Source organism: Hipposideros armiger, unplaced genomic scaffold, assembly GCF_001890085.2.
Source record: "Hipposideros armiger isolate ML-2016 unplaced genomic scaffold, ASM189008v1 scaffold_639, whole genome shotgun sequence".
In the NCBI taxonomy this organism is placed as follows: Eukaryota; Metazoa; Chordata; class Mammalia; order Chiroptera; family Hipposideridae; genus Hipposideros; species Hipposideros armiger.
Window position 1 is genome coordinate 818310 of NW_017731989.1, and position 22526 is coordinate 840835.

Below are 22526 nucleotides of genomic sequence, written 5' to 3' on the forward strand. Positions count from 1 at the left end.
GTCGCCGGCGACTCACGGCAGCCCAGCTCCAGGTTGAGCTGTTATTCAGCATCTTAGCTGTGGAGGGCAGTGTCACTGACCCTCATATGTGGGATCCGAACCGGGGCCCTCTGGCATCCCAAGCGAGTTCTTAACCATCGCGCCACTCGGCCGGCCCTTCCCTGTCACTTTTGATGTGCATGCATTCCCCATATGTCTGTGTCCATAAAATGTTAACACTATTTGAGCTATTACTTCTTACTTGCTTAAGGTGTTTCTCTTCTTCTGAGTTATGGAAACTGCTGTGAACGTTCATGAAGTTTGTCTATCATGTTGATTTCTGTCCTTTTTTATAAATTGTAGAGACAGTTTGGAGTAAAACCCAGGCTCTCCCATTTATTAGATGCTTTACAAAATATTTTCATACAAGAGGAAGAATAATATTGTTCTTAGATTACTTATTTGCATTATGAATTAATATATAAAAAAGAATGCTCTATTATACAGTAAGTTTTCAAAAAGAATTGTGTTGCTGTGCTTCTGTGACAAGTGTAAATTCCATAAAACTCGGTCAGTTCAAAGTCATATATGAATTTTACCCTGTTTCCTTCCTCTGTGCTATTCAATAGTGTTGACACACGGACCAGAGACACTGGTGTTACTAGTTAAAAGTGAGTTTGTTAAATGTGGAAACTCAGGCCCTACCCCAGAACTCCTCAATCGGAATCTGCATTTTTACAACAATCCAGTTCCTTGGTGTCCACATGAAAATTAGAGAAGCACTTGGCATTTTTAACTCACCATGACATTTCCAGCCGAGAAATGTACACAGTGTATCCTGTATGATACAAATATAACACACAAAAATCCATATGCCTGTGTTGACGCTTGATAATTTATCTTCCAGAAAAGGAAAGTCTGTACAGTTTGTGGATCATATATTATCCTCCTTTCTTAGAGTTAGAAAATACACTAGAGAATATTACTGTCAGTGACCTTACTGTTTAATTCCGGATACTCTCCTAGGTCAAAACCAGTTCTCTTAACTCTCTTTTCATACTGAGTCATGTTATGATCTTGTCTGTGGCCACGTGGTAAATGTGTCTTTTGTTTCAGGGACGGTTGACATTCAGGGATGTGGCCATAGATTTCTCTAAAGAAGAGTGGGAGTGCCTGCACCCGGCTGAGCGGAAACTGTACATGGACGTGATGCTGGAGAACTACAGGAACCTGCGCTCCCTGGGTGAGGCTGACTTCCTTCCAGAACTCCTACCCCACCGCAGGGGTGTGTTTTCTTCATCAGTAGAGCGTCTCCTGGGAGATTCTACTCTATGTGGTCGAGTTTAAGATCCCGGCTCTGAGTACCAACTAGGGGTTTGCTGTAGAAAAGAAGTCTTCATGATGTCCTTGAAGTGGAACTCAGGATCTGAAAACGTTCCATGTTGTCTAGTAGAATAAAGGTGCTGTCAGATAACTGTTTGGGGGAATCATGTTATAGCACATTCTAATTTTTGCTATGTCCTCTCTTCTCACCTGAGCCACATACTGGATTGAGAATAGGAGAATTTCCATCAAAACTCATGTTCCTTTTACTAATAAACAGGTCTTGCTGTCTCTAAGCCAGACCTGGTTACCTATTTGGAGAGAATGAAGGAGGCCTGGGATGTGAAGCAAAAAAAGACAGTATCCATCCTCCCAGGTAGGTGGGAATGAAGGAGCAGATGGCACAGGTGAGAGGGTCAAAGGTCTCTGAGGAAGCCAGACCTTAAGATGTGGTTTAGGGGGCTCTGCTTCAGGGGAAAGGATGTGAGAAGCCCAGGTTTCTTTCTGTTGCTGTCACAGATGGACAGTCCTGTCCAACATGTCCCATGCTCCTACATCTTTAGGGACTGTCCTCAGTGATCTGGGTCACAATCGCAGTGAAGGCCGATGTCCTCCTTTTCTGTGGGGACCACCATGGGCTGGCTACTGTTCCATTGCCTCGGAGGCCTTGGAAAATCTGTGCTGTCTGTTGGGGAATTCTCACTGAAGCCATATTTAAAGTTCCGTTCTTGCCTTTTGTAAGGAGTTTGTTAAGGAAGTGGTGGAGGTCCTGGAATTTGATGTAGAAATTCCAGGGGCACTGGGGACAGATGTCATACATTTTCTGCTTTATAATTTCTAATCCTAAAGAGGCTTCAAACATAACCCTACAAAGTTAAGACTCAGTAATTTCTTCTCAGCACCAGGCACCTCCCTAAAGTCAGAAACCCTCAATCTTGGTTTCACTTCAAAATGTCCTTTTGCTTTGCACGAACTAACATTAGAAATTTTGAGTTTCTACTCCCAATTCTGGCATGTAAGAATAGTTTAATATATCTGTTTACTTCACAGAATGCTTAAATGAATAATGCCATAGGGGAGCTTAGAACATTGCCCACCGTATAGGGAGGTCTCCATTGTTCCCTGATTTCTTAATGACTAGCGTGTTATAATTCTGTCTTGTTCAGTCCAATGCTTCCTGGGACTGTGTTTTGTATGTTTTCCATTTCTGAATAGATCTTTGTCAGATTACTGGTTTTAGATTCAGAAGTGCTGCTACAACATGCTCAAATGAAATCCTTAAGAAGTAAGTTGTAGAATTGTTATGTTTCCATATTTAGGAAATTATTTGCTTCCTCAATTTCAGTTTTCTTCAGGCAGAAGGTAATCATGAGGTTTCTCATCTGCCTTCCTCAGCATGTCTCTCAATCATGGTGTACTTTAATCTCAAATTTTGATTTTATAGATCACTCATTCTGTGATATTTTACTTTTTTGTTGTTCCTTGTTTTAGAAATGTTTTTTTTTTTGTTCTGTGTTTGATGGATTACAGCCTATATATTTCCTGTAAAAATAATAGCAATATATTTATGACCTAATAAATTTCTCCAGTGTTATTTACATTCTTATTTATTAAATTTTCCTTAGAGCTATTTATGAATGATTGTAATGGATTGTCTGGGAAATTTTCCTTTCCTACAACACGTATTCCAATGATTGAGAATGCTTGCTCTTCGTGGGGCCACACTGACGGTGGAATCTGAGTTCTACAGAAGGATTCTCCTCAATAGTACATCTGTGTAGTGTTCACAGCTCTGGGGATCTTTTGTCTCTTATTCTCATTTTACAATTCCATAACAATGCTTTTTTTTATGGTAGTTTCTTCAAATTTAGTTACTTACATTTTTGGTTGTTACATAGATATTATGAATGTGAATGCCATTTTTCAGCTCAGTACACTTAAGACAATATGGGGTTTGATTCACATATGAATCATGCATATGTCTATTTCCATTAACATGTGCATTGTTGTCTGTATCATCATTTTACTCCAACTTTATGCATGACTCATCTTGTTTATTTATTTATTGTTTGGTTAGTGGTCAGTGCTTTTCTTATCCTGCTTAGTTAAGTAGTTGTGGCAATAGTGTTAATTTCACAGTGATTTCTGATGGTTGTAGATTCTCTTTGTGAGACAACCACTTTTTTGAAATCCAGATAATTTTTGAAATGTTTTATAACAGTATCTGTTTTAGATATTTTTCATTTTCAATTTTGGTAAAAACCTGTGACCAAAATTCTACCCTCTGTACCTGTACAGTCCAGTCGTGTTAAGTATATTCACATTGTTGTGCAACTGATCTCTGGACGTTTCCATCTTACAAAACTGACTGTGTACCCATTAAACAACCACTCCTTCATTTCCCTTCACCCCAAGCCTCTGGCTACTACCCTTCTTTTTGTTCTGTGAGGAGGACTGCATTAGGCGACTCACATAGTATCTGTTTCTTCTGACTGGTGAGCTTTACTTAAATGTCTTCAAGGTTTTTCTGTGTTGTATCAGGTGAGAGCATCTGTTTCTGTTTCAAGGACTGAATAATATTCCGTTGTATGTATATGCTACATTTCTTCACCCGTTGATCTATCGATGGCCATTTGGGTTGCTTCATCCTATTACAGGCTTTGTGGATAGTGCTACAGTGTGCATGGGTGTGCACGTGGCTCTTGCGGAGACTCCTTTGAAGTCTCTTGGAAATGTACCCAGAAATGGGAAGGCTGCATCACAGCACAATTCTATTTTTAATTTTTTGAAAGACCTTCATATTATTTTTCATACTGTTTGCACCAATTGTTTCATCCAAGAGTGCATAAGGGACAATTTCTCCACATTTTTGCCAACACTTGAAATTTTGTGCTCCTTTGTTAGTGTCAACCTAATTAATGTGATGCGATATGTATGTTATTGTGTTTTGGTTTATTTTTTTTAATTGGGTTATTTGGTGGGGGGAACAGTGTTGGGGAATTGGGTAAGGGGACCAGCCAAGTTGTTTTTGTTCAATCTTAGTTGTGGAGGGTGCCAGTCGCTATCTGGCTGCCTGTCGGCAGCTCGTGGCCTCTAAGCTCAAGGTGCTGTGTTACAATCTTAGGTGCGGGTGGGTGTAGCCACCATCCCATGCGGGAGTCGAACCTGCCGCCTTGTTGTTAAGATTGTGCGTTCTATCCACTGACTTATCTGGGCAGCAGCTCAGCTCAAGGTGCTGAGTTCAGTCTTAGTTGCAGGCGGGCATAGTTCACCATTGAATAGGCAGTCTTGTTGTTAGGAGCACGTGCTCTCACCAGCTGAGCCATACTGCCACCTGGTGGCAGCTCAGCTTGGGCTCAGCGTCACTAGCCCATGTGGGAATTGAACTGGTGGCCCTGTTGCTCAGAGCTCATGCTCGTAAGCTAACTCTTAATCAACTGAGCCATGCGGCCGACCCTGTCATTGTGTTTTTTTAAGTAGCAGATACAAACATTTATGTTCTCGTATAAGCCTAATGAACCACTAGAAAGACATGGAACTGAGATCAGATGGCTCAGAGAAGCAGAAGTCTGAGGATGACTTTTATGTTAAGAGCAGTTTTAGGTTCACAGCAAAATTGAGTAGAAGTTACAGAGAATTCCCAAATGCCCCTCCCACATGGACAGCCTTCCCCTTTTCCACGTACTCCCCCAAGTGGTAAATTTATTACATAGGTGAATCTACAGTTACACATCATTGTCACACAGAGTTCATAGTTCTTGGGGTTCACTGTTGGACTGTCTGTTCTGAGCGTGTGGGACATTTATAATGACATATCATACAGAGTAGTGTCACAGCCCTGAATACTCTCTGTGCTTCGCCTGTCTATCTCTCCCTCCCCTCAGCCCTGGCCACCAGTGGTTTTGTTTTGTTTTTGTTTTTTAGCTTTGTTTTTTTTTAAGCTGAGCCATCCTGCCACCTGTTGGCAGCTCAGCGGCTGCTCAGCTCGGGCTGGGCATCAAACCACTGTTGCTCAGAGCTCAAACTCTTGAGCTACCTCTTAACCAACTGAGCCACTCGGCCGGCCCTACCAGTGGTCTTTTTACTGTCTCCATCATTTTGCCTTTTCTAGAATGTCACAGCTGGAATCATACATTATGTGGCCTTTTCAGATTGGCTTCTTTCACTTAATATGTATCTAGGTTTCCTCCACGTCTTCTCATGGCTCGATAGCATCTTTCTCTATAGCACTGAATAATATTCCATTGTCTTATGCACCTGAGTTTACTCATCTATTCACCTTTTGGCAGACATCTTGGTTGCTTCCTAGTTTTGGAAATTGTGAATAAAGTTGCTGTGAACATGCATGTGCCGGGCTATTGGGTGGATAAACATTTTCAACTCTGTGGGTAACTACTGAGGGAGGAGCACAATTGCTTGATTGTGTGGTGAGAGGATGTGTAGTTTTATATGAACTGGCAAACTGTGTACCCAAGAGGCTACAGCATTTTGTGTTCCCACTGGCAGTGAGTGCGAGTTCCTACTGCTCCCCGTCCTCACCAGCACTTGATGTCCGTGTTCTGGGTTCTGGTCCCTCGTAATAGTGTGTAGTGTTGTTTAATTTGCTATGTGTTTAATTCTTCTTGTTGTTTTCATGTGCGTTTTCCTGGTGACATACGATGTGGAGCATCTTTTTAGATATCATTTTGTCTTCTGTATATCTTGTTCAGTGGTGTCTGTTTAGGGCTTTGGCCCTTTTTAATCAGGTTGGTGGTTTTCTCATTGATCAGTTTAAAGACTTCTTTGTGTGTTTTGCATATTAGACTTTTACAGGTATTTCTTTTGCAAATATTCTTTCCCAGTCTGTGGCTTTTCATTTTATACTTTTTTTATTTAATTGGGGAAGGGGAGCAGCGATGGGGAATCTGGAAGGGGAACAGACAAGTTACTGTCCTTTCGTTCTTCAGTCTAGTTGTGGAGGACATTGCTTCACTGGCTCATGTTGGTATCATTGCGCTCTTCCTGGGTGAAGCAGATGGGTCATCGGCCTCTGGACAGCAGCTCACGGCGGCTCTTGGCAGCTCACGCTGGCTGCCTGCCACTCACGGTAGCTTATGGCAGCCCACTGCAGCAGGGGACTGCAGCCTACGCCGTCACCGGCGACTCACGGCAGCCCAGCTCCAGGTCGAGCTGTTGTTCATCATCTTAGCTGTAGAGGGCAGTGTCACTGGCCCTATGTCGGATCCGAACCGGGGCCCTGCTGCTCAGAGCTGGCGTCCCAAGCCAACTCTTAACCAACGTGCTACTCGGCCAGCCATCATTTTGTACTCTTAATGAGGATGACTAGTTTGTTTTTGCTCCTTTTGAAACCTTAATATTTGGTTTCAAACATGGGACTTCATTACTTAATATTATGGATTGCAAAAACAGAAACTTATTTAAGAATTTCCCTTGAGAAAAATCTGAAATGTATGAAATTAAGTTCCCATTAGACTTAATAACATTTAAATTGGAGTTTCAGCTATGTGTTCTTTTCTGGAATAAACACATAATGAGTCACGTGTTGGTGGAGAAGAATTTACATATAAATTTTCTGACAGTATTATGTCAACTCTAATGAAGTCTTTTTTTTTATTTTTTAAAGATTTTTATTGGGGAATTGGAGGATGGGAACAGCGCTGGGCAATTGGGGGAAAGGGAACAGGCAAGTTGCTGTCGTTTTGTTCTTCAGTCTAGTTGTGGAGGACGTTGCTTCACTGGCCCAAGTGGGCACCATCATTGTGCTCTTCCCGGGCGAGGCAGATCAGTCGCTGGCTTCTGGATGGCCGCTCACAGTGGCTGCTGGCCGCTCATGCTTGCTGCTGGCTATACACGGTAGCCCATGGCAACCCACTGCCACAGGGGCTGCAGCAGTCGCCAGTGACTCACAGCAGCCCAGTTCCAGGTTGAGCTGTTGTTCAGCATCTTAGCTGTAGAGGGCAGTGTCACTGGCCCTCATATGTGGGATCCGAACCGGGGCACTCTGGCGTCCCAAGCCAGCTCTTAACCACCGCGCCACTCGGCCGGCCCTCTAATGAAATCTTTTAATTCATTTCTAATTGTATGGCACCATCAACGTCCTGTAATCAGTATTAAATTTGTGCAGTAGAATTTAGCTGACTGTAGAAAGAGTGATAATTTATTTGGTGCCTTGCAGTTATGCCTTCTGAAGACACCCACGCTTTGTTGCCAAAACCGGTCATACAAGATTCATTCCACAGAATGCTTCTGGTAAGATATAGAAGGTGATTCCTTGAGTATCTACCTTTAATGAAAAAGTGGGAATGTGAGGGGAATTGTGAAGGACTGAAGGGATATTATGAAGGACATAACCAAACTGGGACCGTTACTCATAGTAAAATCCCTGTTGCCAAAAGACATGAAAGGTATAAGATGTCTTGGGAAAACCGTCACTGTAAGGAGTTACATTTGCTAAATAATGTGTTTCTGAATGTAAAGACACAAAACAGTGTTGTAATGATATATTGGGTTGCCGGAAAAGTCATGACGCATGTTTGCAACAGATGGCATTAGTCCATTTTTGGAAGTAGTAGAGTCATTCACATCTATGTTTTTGCTATGTCATTTGACAGCTGACAGTTCTAACTTCATTCTAAAAAAAATTTGAGCAATTTGGTTGAATTTTGGAGATTTTACAGCAAGTTGAAGATGGAAGACCAAACTGTACATTTTTGCCATATTTTACTGTTTTACTTCCATAAAGGGAAGAACACGCATCAAGCTTGTGAAAAGTTGCATAAAGTTTATGGTGACAATGCTCTACAAGAACATCAGTGCCAACGATGGTTCATGAAATTCCGTGCTGGTGATTTTGATCTCAATGACGCTCCTCGGTCAGGGCGGCCCACTGAGGTTGATGACGACAAAATAAAGGCATTGATCGAGTCAAACCCACGTTACATGACACGAGAGATTGCAGAAACATTGAACATCCATCATTCAAGCGTTCATGACCACCTGAAGAAGCTTGGATATGTAAGCAAGCTTGATATTTGAGTTCTCCATGAACTCAAAGAAGTTCATTTGACAATGCATATAAACATCTGCAATATGCTCATTAAATGTGAGGAAAATGATCCTTTTTTGAAGCGACTCATAACTGGTGATGAGAAGTGGATTGTTAACAACAATGTGGTGTGCAAACGGTCTTGGTACCGACGTGATGAAACACCTCAAACGACATCCAAAGCAGACATTCATCAGAGGAAGGTTATTTTGTCAGTGTGGTGAGATTTTTAAGGTGTCGTGTTTTTCAGGCTCCTACCAAGGAACCGTACAATCAATTCAAATGTGTGCTGTCGGCAATTGGACAGTTTGAAAGAATCCATCTTCCAGAAACGTCCAGAGCTTGTTATTTATAAAGGCATTCTGTTCCATTATGACAATGGAAGACCACACACAAGTTTGATCACTAGTCAAAAATTATTGGAGCTTGGATGGGATATTTTGTCACACCCACCATACTCACCTGTCCTTGCACCGTCAGACTTCTACTTGTTTCGCTGACTTCAAAACTCCTTGCATTGTATAACATTCAGTTCAGATGAGGCTGTAAATCAGCACCTTGTTCAGTTTTTCGGAAATAAAGACAGGTCCCTCTATGAACAAGGAATTATGAAGCTCACTGAAAGATGGCAAAAGGTTATCAAACAAAATGGGCAATATATCATTGATTGAACAAATATATCATTTGTTCTTTATATAAATAAATGACCTTTGAAAAACAGACAAAATACCTCATGACTTTTCCGACAATCCAATATAGTCTAATGATAAATATATATATACATATATGTAAATGAATATTTACACACACACATATATATATATATATATATATATATGTATATATATATATATATATATATATATATGTAAAAATGTGGAATATCTGGGAAGTCCGCTAATGCATGGTGTGCAATCATTTGACTCATTTAAAATGTTGGGTTGGATTAAACATTGAGTCAAAATTTCCTAAAATCAGATATATAAAAATAGAAGATAGAAATTTAAATGTCCTTAATTTGAAAATCCCTTAACCAGGACTCATTATTCTTTTTTTTAAATTGGGGAATTGGGGGAGGGGAACAGTGTTGGGGAATTCGGGAGGGGGACCAGCCAAGTTGTTGTTCTTCAGTCTTAGTTGTGGAGAGCGCCAGTCGCCATCTGGCTGCCCGTCGGCAGCTCCTGGCCTCTAAGCTCAAGGTGCTGTGTTACAGTCTTAGTTGTGTTTGGTGTAGCCACCTTTCTTTGTGGGAGTCAAACAAGCAGCCTTGTGTTAAGAGCACACACTTTATCCACTAAGCCATCCGGGTGGCAGCTCAACTCAAGGTGCCGAGTTCAGTCTTAGTTGCCAGTGGGTGTAGCCCACCATTGAACAGGCAGTCTTGTTGGGAGCACGTGCTGTTACCAGCTGAGCCATCCTGGCAGCTCATCGGCAGCTCAGCTCAGGTGCAGTGTCACTGGCCCATCGAACCGGCGGCCCTGTTGCTCAGAGCTTGCATTCTTAAGCCAACTCTTAACCAACTGAGCCACTTGGCCGGCCTTATTCTTTCACCAAGAAAGAATCCCTCCTTGTTCCAAATTCTGTAATTTTCATGAACCTGGGAGGATATGTATATAAGCATTATGGTTCCATAGGTATCATGGAGTAATTGGGAACAACTTTACATGTTTAATGAAATTAGAGCCCTCACTAAAGTTCTTTCTGTCTTTAATGATTACCAGAGTATGTGTAATGGAGAGAGAAGTTATCAATTCAGTGACTCTTGGAAAAACTTTAGAGAAGGGTCAAATCCTAATAAGCATCAGAGAACTCAGTATCCAGAGAACCATTGTACATATGGGAGTGTCTTTGGTCAACATTCAAATCTGATACATGAGAACCGTCATATTATAGAGAAGACAAGAAAATGTAAATGTAACAAATCTTTGAACCGATCTTTAAATCTTATTGAACATGAGAATGTTCATTCTTGGGAGGAACTTTATGAATGTAATAATCACTGTGGGAGAGTCTTTAGTCGATTACCCAGTCTAAATAGATGTAAGAAAATCCATTCTGGAGAGAAGCCTTACAAGTGTAGAGAATGTGGCAAAGCCTTTATTCAGCGTTCACATCTTACTAGACATGAAAGAATTCATACTACAGAGAAACCTTACAAATGTGAGCAATGTGGCAAAGCCTTTACTCAGCGTGCACATCTTACTGTACATGAGAGAATCCATACGGGAGAGAAGCCTTACAAATGTGAACAGTGTGGCAAAGCCTTTAATGGACGTTCACATCTTACTAGACATGAGAAAATCCATACTGGAGAGAAGCCTTACCAATGTAGAGAATGTGGTAAAGCCTTCTTTCGGAGTTCATGTCTTACTCAACATCAGAGAATTCATACTGGAGAAAAGCCTTACAAATGTGAACAGTGTGGCAAAGCCTTTAATGGACGTTCACATCTTACTAGACATGAGAAAATCCATACTGGAGAGAAGCCTTACAAATGTAGAGAATGTGGTAAAGCGTTCTATCGGAGTTCAAGTCTTACTCAACATCAGAGAATTGATACTGGAGAGAAGCCTTACAAATGTGGAGAATGTGGAAAAGCTTTTATTTACCGTTCACAGCTTACTACACACGTGAGAATTCATACCGGAGAGAGACCTTACAGATGTGAACAATGTGGCAAAGACTTTAACCGGTGTTCACATCTTAGTCTGCATGAGAGAATTCATACTGGAGAGAGGCGATACAAATGTACAGAATGTGGAAAAGCCTTTATTCACCGTTTACAGCTTACTCGACACATGCGAATTCATAATGGACAGAAATTTTAAAAGTGAAGAATTTGGAAAACCCTGTTGCTGGACCTTCAGCCTCACTCAATATCAGAGAATGCTTACTGGGGCAAAATTCTACGTTTGTAATGCAGAATGAAAGACTTTTGTTGAAAATATACACTTCAGAAAACCCCACAGAATTCATGCTATAAAATAAATTTAAAGATTAAAAAAATGTAGGACAGTGTTCATCGAAAATATCTGAAATATCAGAGAATTGACATTAGAAAATAGTAAGTCAAGAACACTCCTTTCATGGTACTTTAAATCAGAATGCTTATAGAAAATTAGCAAAAGTTAAAAAACTTAGAAAACATTCTTGTTAGTATTTTTCAACTTATCAAGGGGAGGAATGTTAGACAGGTATAATTACTTTCAATGTATTTTTATATATTGATGTTACCTTTTTTTTACATAAGAAAATATATATTAATGTGAATCCACTATAAACTCACTTGACTATATTTTTACTCCTAGTGTGTGTATAAATCATGGGTTGATTGTTGCTGCCTTGAAGATCTGAGAGCCCATGTATGTTGGGTGGGATTCACGTAGAGCTCCTTTTCCCTAGAAGGCTGAGGGCACTGTAATGCACAATGCATGAAGAAATCTAAATGGAGATGCTGTTTGGTTGACTTAGAACATTGATGTAAGTCACTGTGAAGTAAGTGTTCAGGGCATCATTCTCTGCATTAATGTGAGACAGGAACATTCTGAATTTAAACTAATTTTACCAATTCCTCTTGAAGGAAATAGGTGGCAGTTCATTAAAACCCTGATGTGTCTTTGTAGTAGCCAAAGATAGGAGTCATTGAAAATCATTTGATGTGGTTGAAATAAAGGAAGTCTTCAGAGATACATGAGAAAGCACAGACAACTCATCCATAAGTGTATAATTATTGTACATCCATGTTTCCTAAACAATGAGCCTCAGTCTTCAAACCCATGGAAAACAGAGCTCTAAGGTCATTATATCAGAACAACCAGAATGCTTCCTAAATGCTTGTTATGTATATTTTGTGCATGGATCTTACAGGTGGTTTGCCGTGCTTTATTTAGACTGTATGTGAACTTAATCTTTTTAATAATAAAGGCAAATGTTTTTTAATATACTAAATCTGATGTATAGTCAATGACTTGTTATCCTGCCACCATTAACCTCTCCCACCTTAGTCACGGTTTTAATCAACAATGCTCTATTTGGTGATGTTTGGTGATGCAGTGGAATGACAGCACTAGTAGTAATCGGTTTCCCCGTGGCCTTAATCTGCAAGTAATGTGAGGCTATTTTCCCCATAATTTATATATTGTATCCTCTGCTCCTGATTGTAACTACTGGAGCATTATTACAATAAATATACAGTAGTGCTGTTGAGAGTTTAGCTAAACTACCATGTTGCTGCTTTAGAATCCATGTTGCGTAGCCCCGTTGCCTTGAAGTGACACTGGCCCCTCCCCCTAGTGCATACACTAGACAACAGGTCACAGACTCACAAGTAAATGTAAATTCCCGATAGGCTTCTGCAGCAGCCCTTGTGAGCAACAGTGTCCTCTGCCTCTGAGGGGCTTCACGTTGTATACCCCCTAGATAGATCCCTGCAGAGCTTTCCAAAACCTTGCTGTTTTTCGTTTGAATTGACCAATCTGGGCTTAGCTTGAGAACCCCAAAGCACTGCTCCCATGGACCCTAATAAAGGCATGTGCCCTGCTCCTTCCCTTCTCTGGTGCATCCTGCCTTGGCCTTTCCATGTGGCCCTCCCAGGTGTGCTGTGTTTCCTCCAGGACCCGTGGGGAGAAGAAACTTGTCTATTTCAGTTTCCCTGTCTTTTTGTTGAACTGTGGGCTCAGCATCCAACAAAGGAGCTCTGCTTAACGAATGCTAATTTATCAAAGTCAAAAGAAATATAATTAGAAGCCGTACTTTGGTTTAAAGGGAGGTAACAGTCTACTCTACATGGGCTTGCAAGATGGGCATGTCTGTGCACCCCACATCCCCCGCTTGTACCAGAATTTGTGGGCGTCTGTAGGAAAGGAGGGCACGTGAGTGCAGGAAAGAACCCTCAGTTTGGTCTCCATGTAGGAGCTCATTGTCCTTGACTGTCCTGTGACTGCAGACAGGGAGGGGGGACCTCTGCATTTCAGGATCCTGCCTGTGGATGTGATAGCAGATGAATGGGCTCTGCTGGTGCCTTAAACACAGATTCTCAAGGTGCAGGTGTGCATCCCCTCGTCACTAGAAGGAGGAAGACAGAAACTGAAGATTCTTGTGTGTCATGTCTCAAATCAGGGACTTTTTCCCCCATTAATGTCATGTATTTAGAACTTGCAAACTTCTACTTCACTACTGCTGATGTTCCTAGCCAACCAGTATATCTTAAACAAGCTTTTTCCCTCTTTTTCTTGTGATAGTCCAGGTCAGCTCTTTAGATTACTTCTTTCCCGTGTCCCAGAGCTTCTGTCCATTTCTCCATCCTGACTTCCTTCATCTTCAACTACTGACCTGCAACCATTGAAAGTGTTCCCTTTGTGACAGGCCGACATAGGAATGTGTTGATAGACAAGATTCACATTGGCGATGGGGTCGGGTCCTGGGATATCAGTGAAGGAGAACATTTCATGTTTAGTTCTTGTCTGGATGCTCCATCAGCTCTGCTCGGGACGGATTCAGAAAATGCACAAAAAGGATGGAAAGAGAGTCTTGCTGTCTAGAATGCTAAGGAAAGACTATTCAAAATAAAGGTTAGCAGACATGGGAGTAACATGTGGCTTGAAATGTACTTAAAGTGGTTGTTTCCTTGTGATTAGATTCATACCATAATTCACTTTACTTCAATGATAGCAGGATAGGTGATATGTTCATCCATGTGCATCTGGCAGCTGATACCAGTTTGTCCCCTCATAGCTGATGTCACCTTCATCCACTTGATTGAGGTTCTTTATGCCTCAATCTTCCTCTATCATGTTAACAGTTTTCCTATTTTTACTAAGATTTCAGGGGATTTACTGAGTGTTGTGTATAAAGAATGACATTTACTCTGGAAACTCCTGAGTTTGTCTTTCCTTGTTTGCTTTGGAAAATAAAGGCTCTGACCTTTGTTTATTACAGATACTGGTTTGTACAACTGGAGGTTATAAGTCAGGCCTCAGTCCTTTAAGTTTCCATTTTATTCTAAAGTCATGCCAGACATACTCTTCCGTGACATCATTCATTATCAGAATAAGAAAATAGGATTATATAGTTAATAGATGTTCATGTGTCTTAAAATTCTTATAACTCAGCACAATGGTAACTGAAAATTTTCAGTGAAGTACACACTCAAACAGTACCTTTTTTTTTTGGAATCATAATTATATGCCTTCTTTTGCATAATTTATAGGATAATCAAGGTTTCAAGACCTGAATCATAAATATTCTGACAATGTTCTCTAGACGATGACTGAGATTAATTCTTAATAAATTAAGAAGAAGAAAGAAAACCTGTCAAGGTTGAATATAGTATATGCATTGCAGGAATCAGAATTGGGAACTAAACATAAGTCACTTCACAGAACACTGTACCCTGATGTGACACCCACCCAGGGAAAATTAATGAGCATGTCAATGTACACGTCCTCAATAAATAATGACATCAACAATAGCCATTCTGTCTAATCCTAGCCCTAAAAAATGTCAAACATTTTGTCATATTACTACATCATTTTCCAGTGTCTGCTACTTCTGTGAGTGCACCTGTGGATATTTGCACATAATCTAGTTAAAATTGTGATCTACCGAATTGTAAACAAAATAGACAGTACCTTTTATGAGTTTATGTCATTGGGTGTGTCCATAGTGTTTTTAAAAGGCAAAAAGCTTTATCTGCAAATAGATGTATAATTTTATGCAATTAAAAATATTTAATTTCAGTGACATTAAAATTTTTCCACTGTCACTTTTACCGGGTGTTTGCATAAAATGTAAAAGTCTCTTGATCAATTCATTTTGGCATCTTGTTTACATTACTGCTCAGTTACAAAATCTGCTATGATTATTGGGTTAGGATTTTCTCTGTATATTGGCCTTGTGTATATCTTCCTTTTAAATAAATTCTAGGTCAGAAAAACTACGTAAAATCCCAGGTTATACCATTTACTGAATATCAGACAAATATTCTGATAAAAGAAAAGCAACAATATTATTCTCATAGATTAGTTTTGTGGTCATTTTATGCATTAATTTATGAAAAACTGATAGGACAATGTGTAGTATATTAAATGTTCACAAAGAATTGTTCAGCCTTTTCACTATTATGTAAGGACCTTTAATTGTGGTGACAGTCTCCATTCAAAGTTATCAATGAATTATTTCCATCAGGCTGTACCCCTTTGATATGGAAAATGTGGCCCTGGGACTTGAAGCATTAGCATGAGTAGCCAGCCTGTTAGAAATGCAGAAACCCAGGCCACACCCCACAACTACTGGATCGGAACCTACATTGTAATAAGATCTTGTGTTCATTGCTGTGCTTGTTCTAATTTGAGAAATATGCTTGAAACTCACCACAAGTTGCCTGTATGGGGTACACAAACTCAAAAATATATGTGCCTGAGTTGATGCTTTAATTACATATTGTATCTTCCCCAAAGTATATTATCTATAGTGAGTTTCACATTAATGTCATTTGCTTTTTTCTTTTACTTTTCATTTATTTCTAATTGTGAAATAAACATTATTTTGTATTCGTTTCAGCTGTACAGCACAGTGCACTAGTTATACTTTTTACCCCTTGAGGTGACAACCCCCTCCCCCATCAGTCGCCCCACTTCCCCCCCATATGATACATATCTATTACAATTCCCTTGACTCCACTCCCACACTATACTCTATGTCCCGTGACCATATATATATATTCACTTATAGTTGACATACAATATTGTACAACATCAGCTTCAGGTGTACAGTGCAGTGAGTGATCAAGCTTCTACCCCCCATCCATGAAGCGGTTTCCCTAACAAGACGTGACCATCTGACGCTCTACAAAATATTTACAACATTATTATATTTGTCAAACTGTCTCATATCCCTGTGGCAATATTGTAGTTACCTATTTATGCTGTCTAATCCCTTCCCTTTCTCCCTCATCCTCACCCCCTCCCAACTAGCAACCATCAGTTGTTCCTCTATATCTCTGAGACCACTTCTGTTTACTTTCCTCATTCATTCAGTTTTTTTTTAAAGATTTTATTGGGGAATTGGGGGAGGGGAACAGCGCTGGGGAATTGAGGGAAGGGGAACAGACAAGTTGCTGTCCTTTTGTTCTTCAGTCTAGTTGTGGAGGACATTGCTTCACTGGCCCAAGTTGGCACCATCATTGCGCTCTTCCCAGGCGAGGCAGATCAGTCGCTGGCTTCTGGACGGCCGCTCACTGCGGCTGCTGGCCGCTCATGCTGGCTGCTGGCTACACATGGTAGCCCATGGCAACCCACTGCAGCAGGGGTTGCAGCCTACGCCATTGCTGGCGACTCATGGCAGTCCAGCTCCAGATTGAGCTGTTGTTCAGCATCTTAGCTGTAGAGGGCAGTGTCACTGGCCCTCATATGTGGGATCCGAACCGGGGCCATCTGGCATCCCAAGCCAGCTCTTAACCAATGCGCCACTCGGCCAGCCCAGGAGTCATGTTTTTGAGAGCACTAGCTCAGGTGTGTCTCTGGACTAGGTGCCAACTCCTTAAATAAACCTTTACTTTCTTTGCTGCAAACTCCTACTTGTGTCTTTTTGGCTTGGATGTACCAGGCAAACAGACCTCTTTGAGTCTTTGTTATAGATTCACAACCCCAGCCTCGCCCTGGAGGTCCTTAGGACATCACTGGTCATCCTCCCCTCCCCCGATAGGCCATATTTTCTCCCTGTTTCTGGGATTCTGGAGACCCCAACCCTGTCCTGAGCCAGTCTCCCCACCACCAGGTTTCCCGTCCTCCTCAAGCCCTGTCATTCTGCTCCTCAGGCCACCAGTTCTTAGTCCCCCTTCTGACTATGCGTTGGGGGGTAGGGGGCGTGACCCGGATCTGCCTTGTGACACCCAATGTTTTTCCATCCTAAATTTCACCCCACTGGTAAAGGTGCTCTTACAGGAGATGGGCAACTGATTGCATCCTACTCCTTTTGAATATGTGGCCCAGGTATTCTGGAGAAATAGACAGCCCCCGACAGAGAAATAAAAAAGCAGAGAGAAGAGTGGGGGAGAACAGATGCGGAACTTGCAGATAGTAAGAGTGAAAGTAGCAGGGGGAGAAAATGGTGCTTTAAAGAAAAGGCTATTTCCAGGGAGATGAAGGTGAGCTAGTAGGGTAGCCTTTGGAGGAAAAGGGGGTGCTGTAATAAATCATAAATTCCTAACTGGGCGGGTCATGATGGGTAGTCACACCCCAGTCCTGTAACTTCTTTAGTGAAAGGTTCTTAAGCCAGCCCTGTCCATTGTTCTTGTGCAACTATGTTAACACACCTTTGAAAGGCCAGATAATACCCCTTCAGTCATGGCAGCCCACCAAGAGAACACATAACCTCGTAGCTATCCTGTGATCCAATCCCGATGCCAGCCTTGCTTTGTAATCTTCTTTATTTTCCATCCTTAATTTTAAGTGTATAAGAGAAACTGTAAAATTTATTCTTGGGAGCATTTGCAATCTTACTCTCCGGCATATGTCCTCAGTTTGGCTTAAACTCATAAAAATGGATAGATTTGTACATTTTTTTTTTCTCAACAGGCCCTTCTAGGCAATAGGAGCAGGAAAACAGTGGTAAAAGAGAGTTTGGACAGAGATGGGGGTGAGGATAAAAGTGTTGGATCCATGGGCCACAGAACCACGTGTTGCCTGGGACTGAAAGAGAGGACAAGGGGTGACAAGGAGAGCAGAGGAAGAAACAGCAGGACACAAGTCTAGCCACCTGGGTGTGTCAGAGAGTGGGGTTGAAGGGGTGTAACTGGGAAAGAACGAATGTAACTAAGAGAATGGATAGGGAGCCAAGGTGGGGAAGAAAGTGGCAATATACAGGGAGAATAGGGACAATCAGAAAAGTTGGGGAGAAAGACCAACAGGAGGGGTATATAGTTGCTGAGTGGGGTTAAGACAGTGAGAAGAAATACAGAGAAGGGGAAATATCAGGTGAGGAAAAGGACACAAAATGAGCCAAATAGTAAAAAGAAAGAAAATATGATGATACAGATACAAAACACAAGTCTCAAATGCATAGTAAACTGGGCATCCACTTGTGGGTATATATCCAAATGAAATGGTACCATATTTTAAAGAGGTATCTGCACTGCCATGAGCGTTCCTGCATTATTCACAACAACCCAGATGTGGAATCAACCTAAATGTCTCTTGAAAGGTAAATGGATACAGATATGAAATGAAGTCTTTCACACAATGATACATTCAGCCATAAGAATGAAGGAAGCAATGAACAACATGGATGAAACTGGAGGACATTTTGGTAAGTGAATTAATCCAGACAGAGAAAGACAAGTATTGTATGACCTCACTGTAGGTGGAATCTAGAAAAGTCAAACTCAGAGAACCAGAGAGGAGAGTGATGTTTAACGGGGTTGGGGAAAATGGGGAGATGATAGTGAAAGGGTACAAACTTTCATTTGTAAAATTACTGAAGTTCTGGCCATCTAATGTACAGCTGAGTGAGTATCATCAATTACACTGTATCATAAACTTGAAATTTAATGAGAGATATGTCCTAAGTGTTGTTACCAAACGGACATAAAAAATAGTAATTGTGAGTTGATGGATGTGTTAATTAACTTGATTGTGATAATGACTTCAGAGTGTATATGTATTTCAAATGGTCCAGGTTGTGCTCCTTTAATACAAGAATTTGTATTCATCAATTATGCCTCAAACAGGCTAGAAAATAAGCAGGGTGGAGTTGTGCTGGGCTTGCCTCCTCTGGGTGGTGGTGAATCCCCCTTCACATTAGATTGCTGAGGTGTTTTGCAATTCCACCTTTTGCGCCCCTTGACCAGAATGTCTCATTCGTACATTTGACTTGGCACAATCTCAATGATATTTAAAGTGCTTCAGGTGATTCTACTGTGTATCCATCATTGAGCAGCAAGGCTCTGGGTCCTCCATTTCTGGGGGCTGAGATCTGGGGTGAAGATGAGAAGCTCTGCTGTGCCTGGGGTTTGATCAGGGCCAGGTCTGTTACCTGAAGGGGAGTGACAGGTGAGGTCCCCACTGCTGCAGTTCATGTAAAAGTGTCACCAGAAGGGCAGCGTAATCTGAAGAATGGAATGGGAAAACTCACTTGTTGGTGTCTGAGTAGGAGTTTCCTGTCCCTGAATGCCCCGTGTGGCAGGGGCAGCAGGCACCATCTTTTCCACATGGTGAGGTCTCCCCTGTGTGTGCAGTTTTGGCACAGGAAGGGGCATGTTGATAAACCGCATATTTTCAACTTTCCAGATTGACTTTTAAAGACTCTTGTTGCCTGAGGATGATCCCAGAAGAGGAGGAAGAGCAAAGAAAGAGCATTCAGCAATGGCTCTTCCTCAGGAAAGTCATATCCTGGGCTGGTGGTGGTCGTGTCTGTCCTTTCTGAGATGCCCTTTGACTTGCTGATCTCTGAGTCTGAATTATCCTCCTGACATTGGTTTGTTCACACTCAGCCTGGGCCTTCCCTCAGTCCCTCCCATCTCTAGTTAGGTTCCATCTCACCCTGACCCAGTGACATGGGACTTGGGAAGAGACTTTATGTGCCCTTGGATTGGAGACAGGATGTGGGCACAATGATTAGTGTGGTTGAGCAACAGGAATTGTGCAAAGATCACATCTGAATGCACTGTCACCTCTCAAACAGGGTAAAGGAAGACGCACATAAAAGTCATGTGTTGATCTTGAGATTATTATGCTAAGAGAAATAAGACACAGAAAAAGTTGAGAACCATATGATTTCACTGATACGTGGGATATAAAACTGAAAACAACAAAGAAACAAAACAAACAAATAAAGAAACAAAAACTCATAGACACAGACAATAGTTTAGTGGTTACCAGAGAGTAAAGGGTGACAGGAGTTATAGATGAGGGTAAAGGGGATCAAATATATGGTGATGGAAGGAGAACTGACTCTGGGTGGTGAACACATAATGTGATATATAGATGATGTGTTACAGAATTGCACACCTGAAACCTATGTAACTTTACTAACAACTGTCACCCCAATAAACTAATTGAAAAAAAAGTCATGTATTGATATGCATTAATACCTGATAAATTCTGGAAAGGAATCAATATGCAAAAATCTTCTGACTGATATTATTGAGTCACTGACTTCAAAATCTTAATGATTGGAAATGGAATGGAAATGTCAGAGACAGACATCAGTGACAGAGGTTTTTTTACTCCATCATGCATTTTAAAATAGGAAATCCACTATAATATCTGACAGTTGCAGATCGTTCAGATCGTTTTCCCCCCATTCATTTCTCGAGGGGAGCATTTTCACTGTGTGGATTGTATCCTTTGACACACAGAAGTTTTTATGTTTGATGTAGGTGGTAAGGTTCCAGCTGAATTTTTGTTTTTGTTTTTGTTTTGAATGTCGATATCTAGATTTCCCACACCATGTGTTGAGGGTACTGACCTTTCTCCACTGTGTAGTCTGCGGTCTTTGTCAAAAATCATTTGGCATATATGCATGGGTTTATTTCAGGGCATTCTCTTTTCTTCCATTGGTTTATGTATGAGTATCTGGGTTAATGCCGCTATCACACTTACCTGATGACTCTTTGTAATATGTTTTCAAATCCAAAGAAGTGAAGCCTCCAACTTTCCTCTATTTCAAGAGTGTTTGGGCTCTTGAATTCCATGTGAATTCTAGTGTGTTTTTTTCTATTTCTGCCAAAATTGCTTTTGGAATTTTGATAAGGCTTTCATCAGATTTGCAGAAAACTTTGGGTATCATGTGCATTTGGATAATATTAAGTCTTGCAATCCATGTGTAAGGGGCATCTTTCTATTTCTATCTCCTTTCATTTCTTGTATCAATGTTTTATAGTTTTCAGCGTATAAGTCATTTCTGTTCGTGGCTACATTTTCCCCCTATGTATATAATCCATTGTGATGGTATGGTAAAAAGATTGTTTTTCTAAGTATCTTTTCAGCTTGTTCATTGCAACTTTTCTAACATAATTTTCCAGTTTTAACATTTCTTTTTCCATGTGTGGAATCTCTCTACATGTAAGATCTTTTCATCTGCATAAAAGATAATTTAACTTCTTTTCAATTTCGATGACTTGTTTCTTTTTCTTGTCTAATTGCTCTGGCTAAGATATCTAATGCTTTCTTGAATAGTAGTGCTGGGAATATGCATCTTTGCCTTTCTCCTTACCTTAGAGCTCAAGCTTTCAGACATTCACCTTTGAGTTTGATGGTAGCTGTGTGCTTCTCAAATATAGCTTTTATTATGTTGCTGTAATTTACCATTAATAGCTTCTTGACAGGTTGTCCAATTTTGTCAAATGCCTTTTCTGTATCACTTGAGATCATGTGTTCTTTTTCCTGTCTTCATTCTCTTAATGTGGTGGGTTGCACTGATTGACTTTTGTATACAGTGATAAATTGTACTTGGTCCTGATGTCTAATTTTCAATGTGCTGTAGAATTTGGTTTACTAGTATTTTGTCTTTGCATCAGTACTGATTGGGATATTAGTCTGTAGTTTTTATCTTCTTGTGCCTTTTTTTGGGTTTATTATAAGTATCATACAGACTTTATAGTACAAATTAGCAAGTCTTCGTTCTTGAATATTTTGTAATATTTTTTAACAGAGTTATTGTTATTTCCTCTGTCAGTGTTTGGTAGAATTTTGCATCAAAGCCATCTGTTCTGGGTTTGTTTCTTTTTTGTTGTTGTTGGATGCTTTGATTACTGCTTGAATCTCTCTGGTTAGAATTTCATTCACATTTTTTATTTTTTCATGATAGGTCCTGCTATGTTTTACTTCTTGTCTTTGAGGTTATGTAATGTTTTATTTCATATAAAACCATTCATACCACTCTTTTAAAATCTTTTTTTTTTTTAAGATTTTTATTGAGGAATTGTGGGGGTGGGAACAGTGCTGGGGAATTGGGGGAAGGGGAACAGACAAGTTTTGTACTTCAATCTAGTTGTGAAGGATGTTGCTTCACTGGCCCAAGTTGGCACCATCATTGCGCTCTTCTCGGGCGAGACAGATCAGTCGCCAACTTCTGGACGGCCACTCACTGTGGCTGCTGGCTGCTCACGCTGGCTGCTGGCTATACACGGTAGCCCATGGCAACCCACTGCCACAGGGGCTGCAGCCTACGCCATCGCCGG

At 40.8% G+C, this 22526-nt stretch overlaps 1 protein-coding gene and 1 pseudogene across 4 annotated transcripts in view; both read left to right on the top strand.

Moving 5' to 3' along the window:
- The window catches only part of LOC109372480 (putative protein ZNF720), a 23120-nt gene extending 4516 nt beyond the window's left edge, over nt 1–18604 (top strand). Inside the window, exons 3-6 of one of the 4 annotated variants that reach the window (XM_019625747.1) lie at nt 1096–1222; nt 1583–1678; nt 7478–7551; nt 18548–18604. In XM_019625747.1, the coding sequence (XP_019481292.1) occupies nt 1096–1222; nt 1583–1678; nt 7478–7551; nt 18548–18589 (339 nt within the window). In that variant the 3' untranslated portion in view covers nt 18590–18604. Of the gene's footprint in view, nt 1–1095; nt 1223–1582; nt 4274–7477; nt 7552–7913; nt 7944–18547 lie in introns of those variants that run through there. The other 3 variants (XM_019625748.1, XM_019625749.1, XM_019625750.1) reach the window with 3 other exon arrangements.
- On the top strand, nt 9813–12295 carry LOC109372478 (zinc finger protein 501-like; annotated as a pseudogene).
- Nucleotides 18605–22526: the final 3922 nt, after the last annotated feature.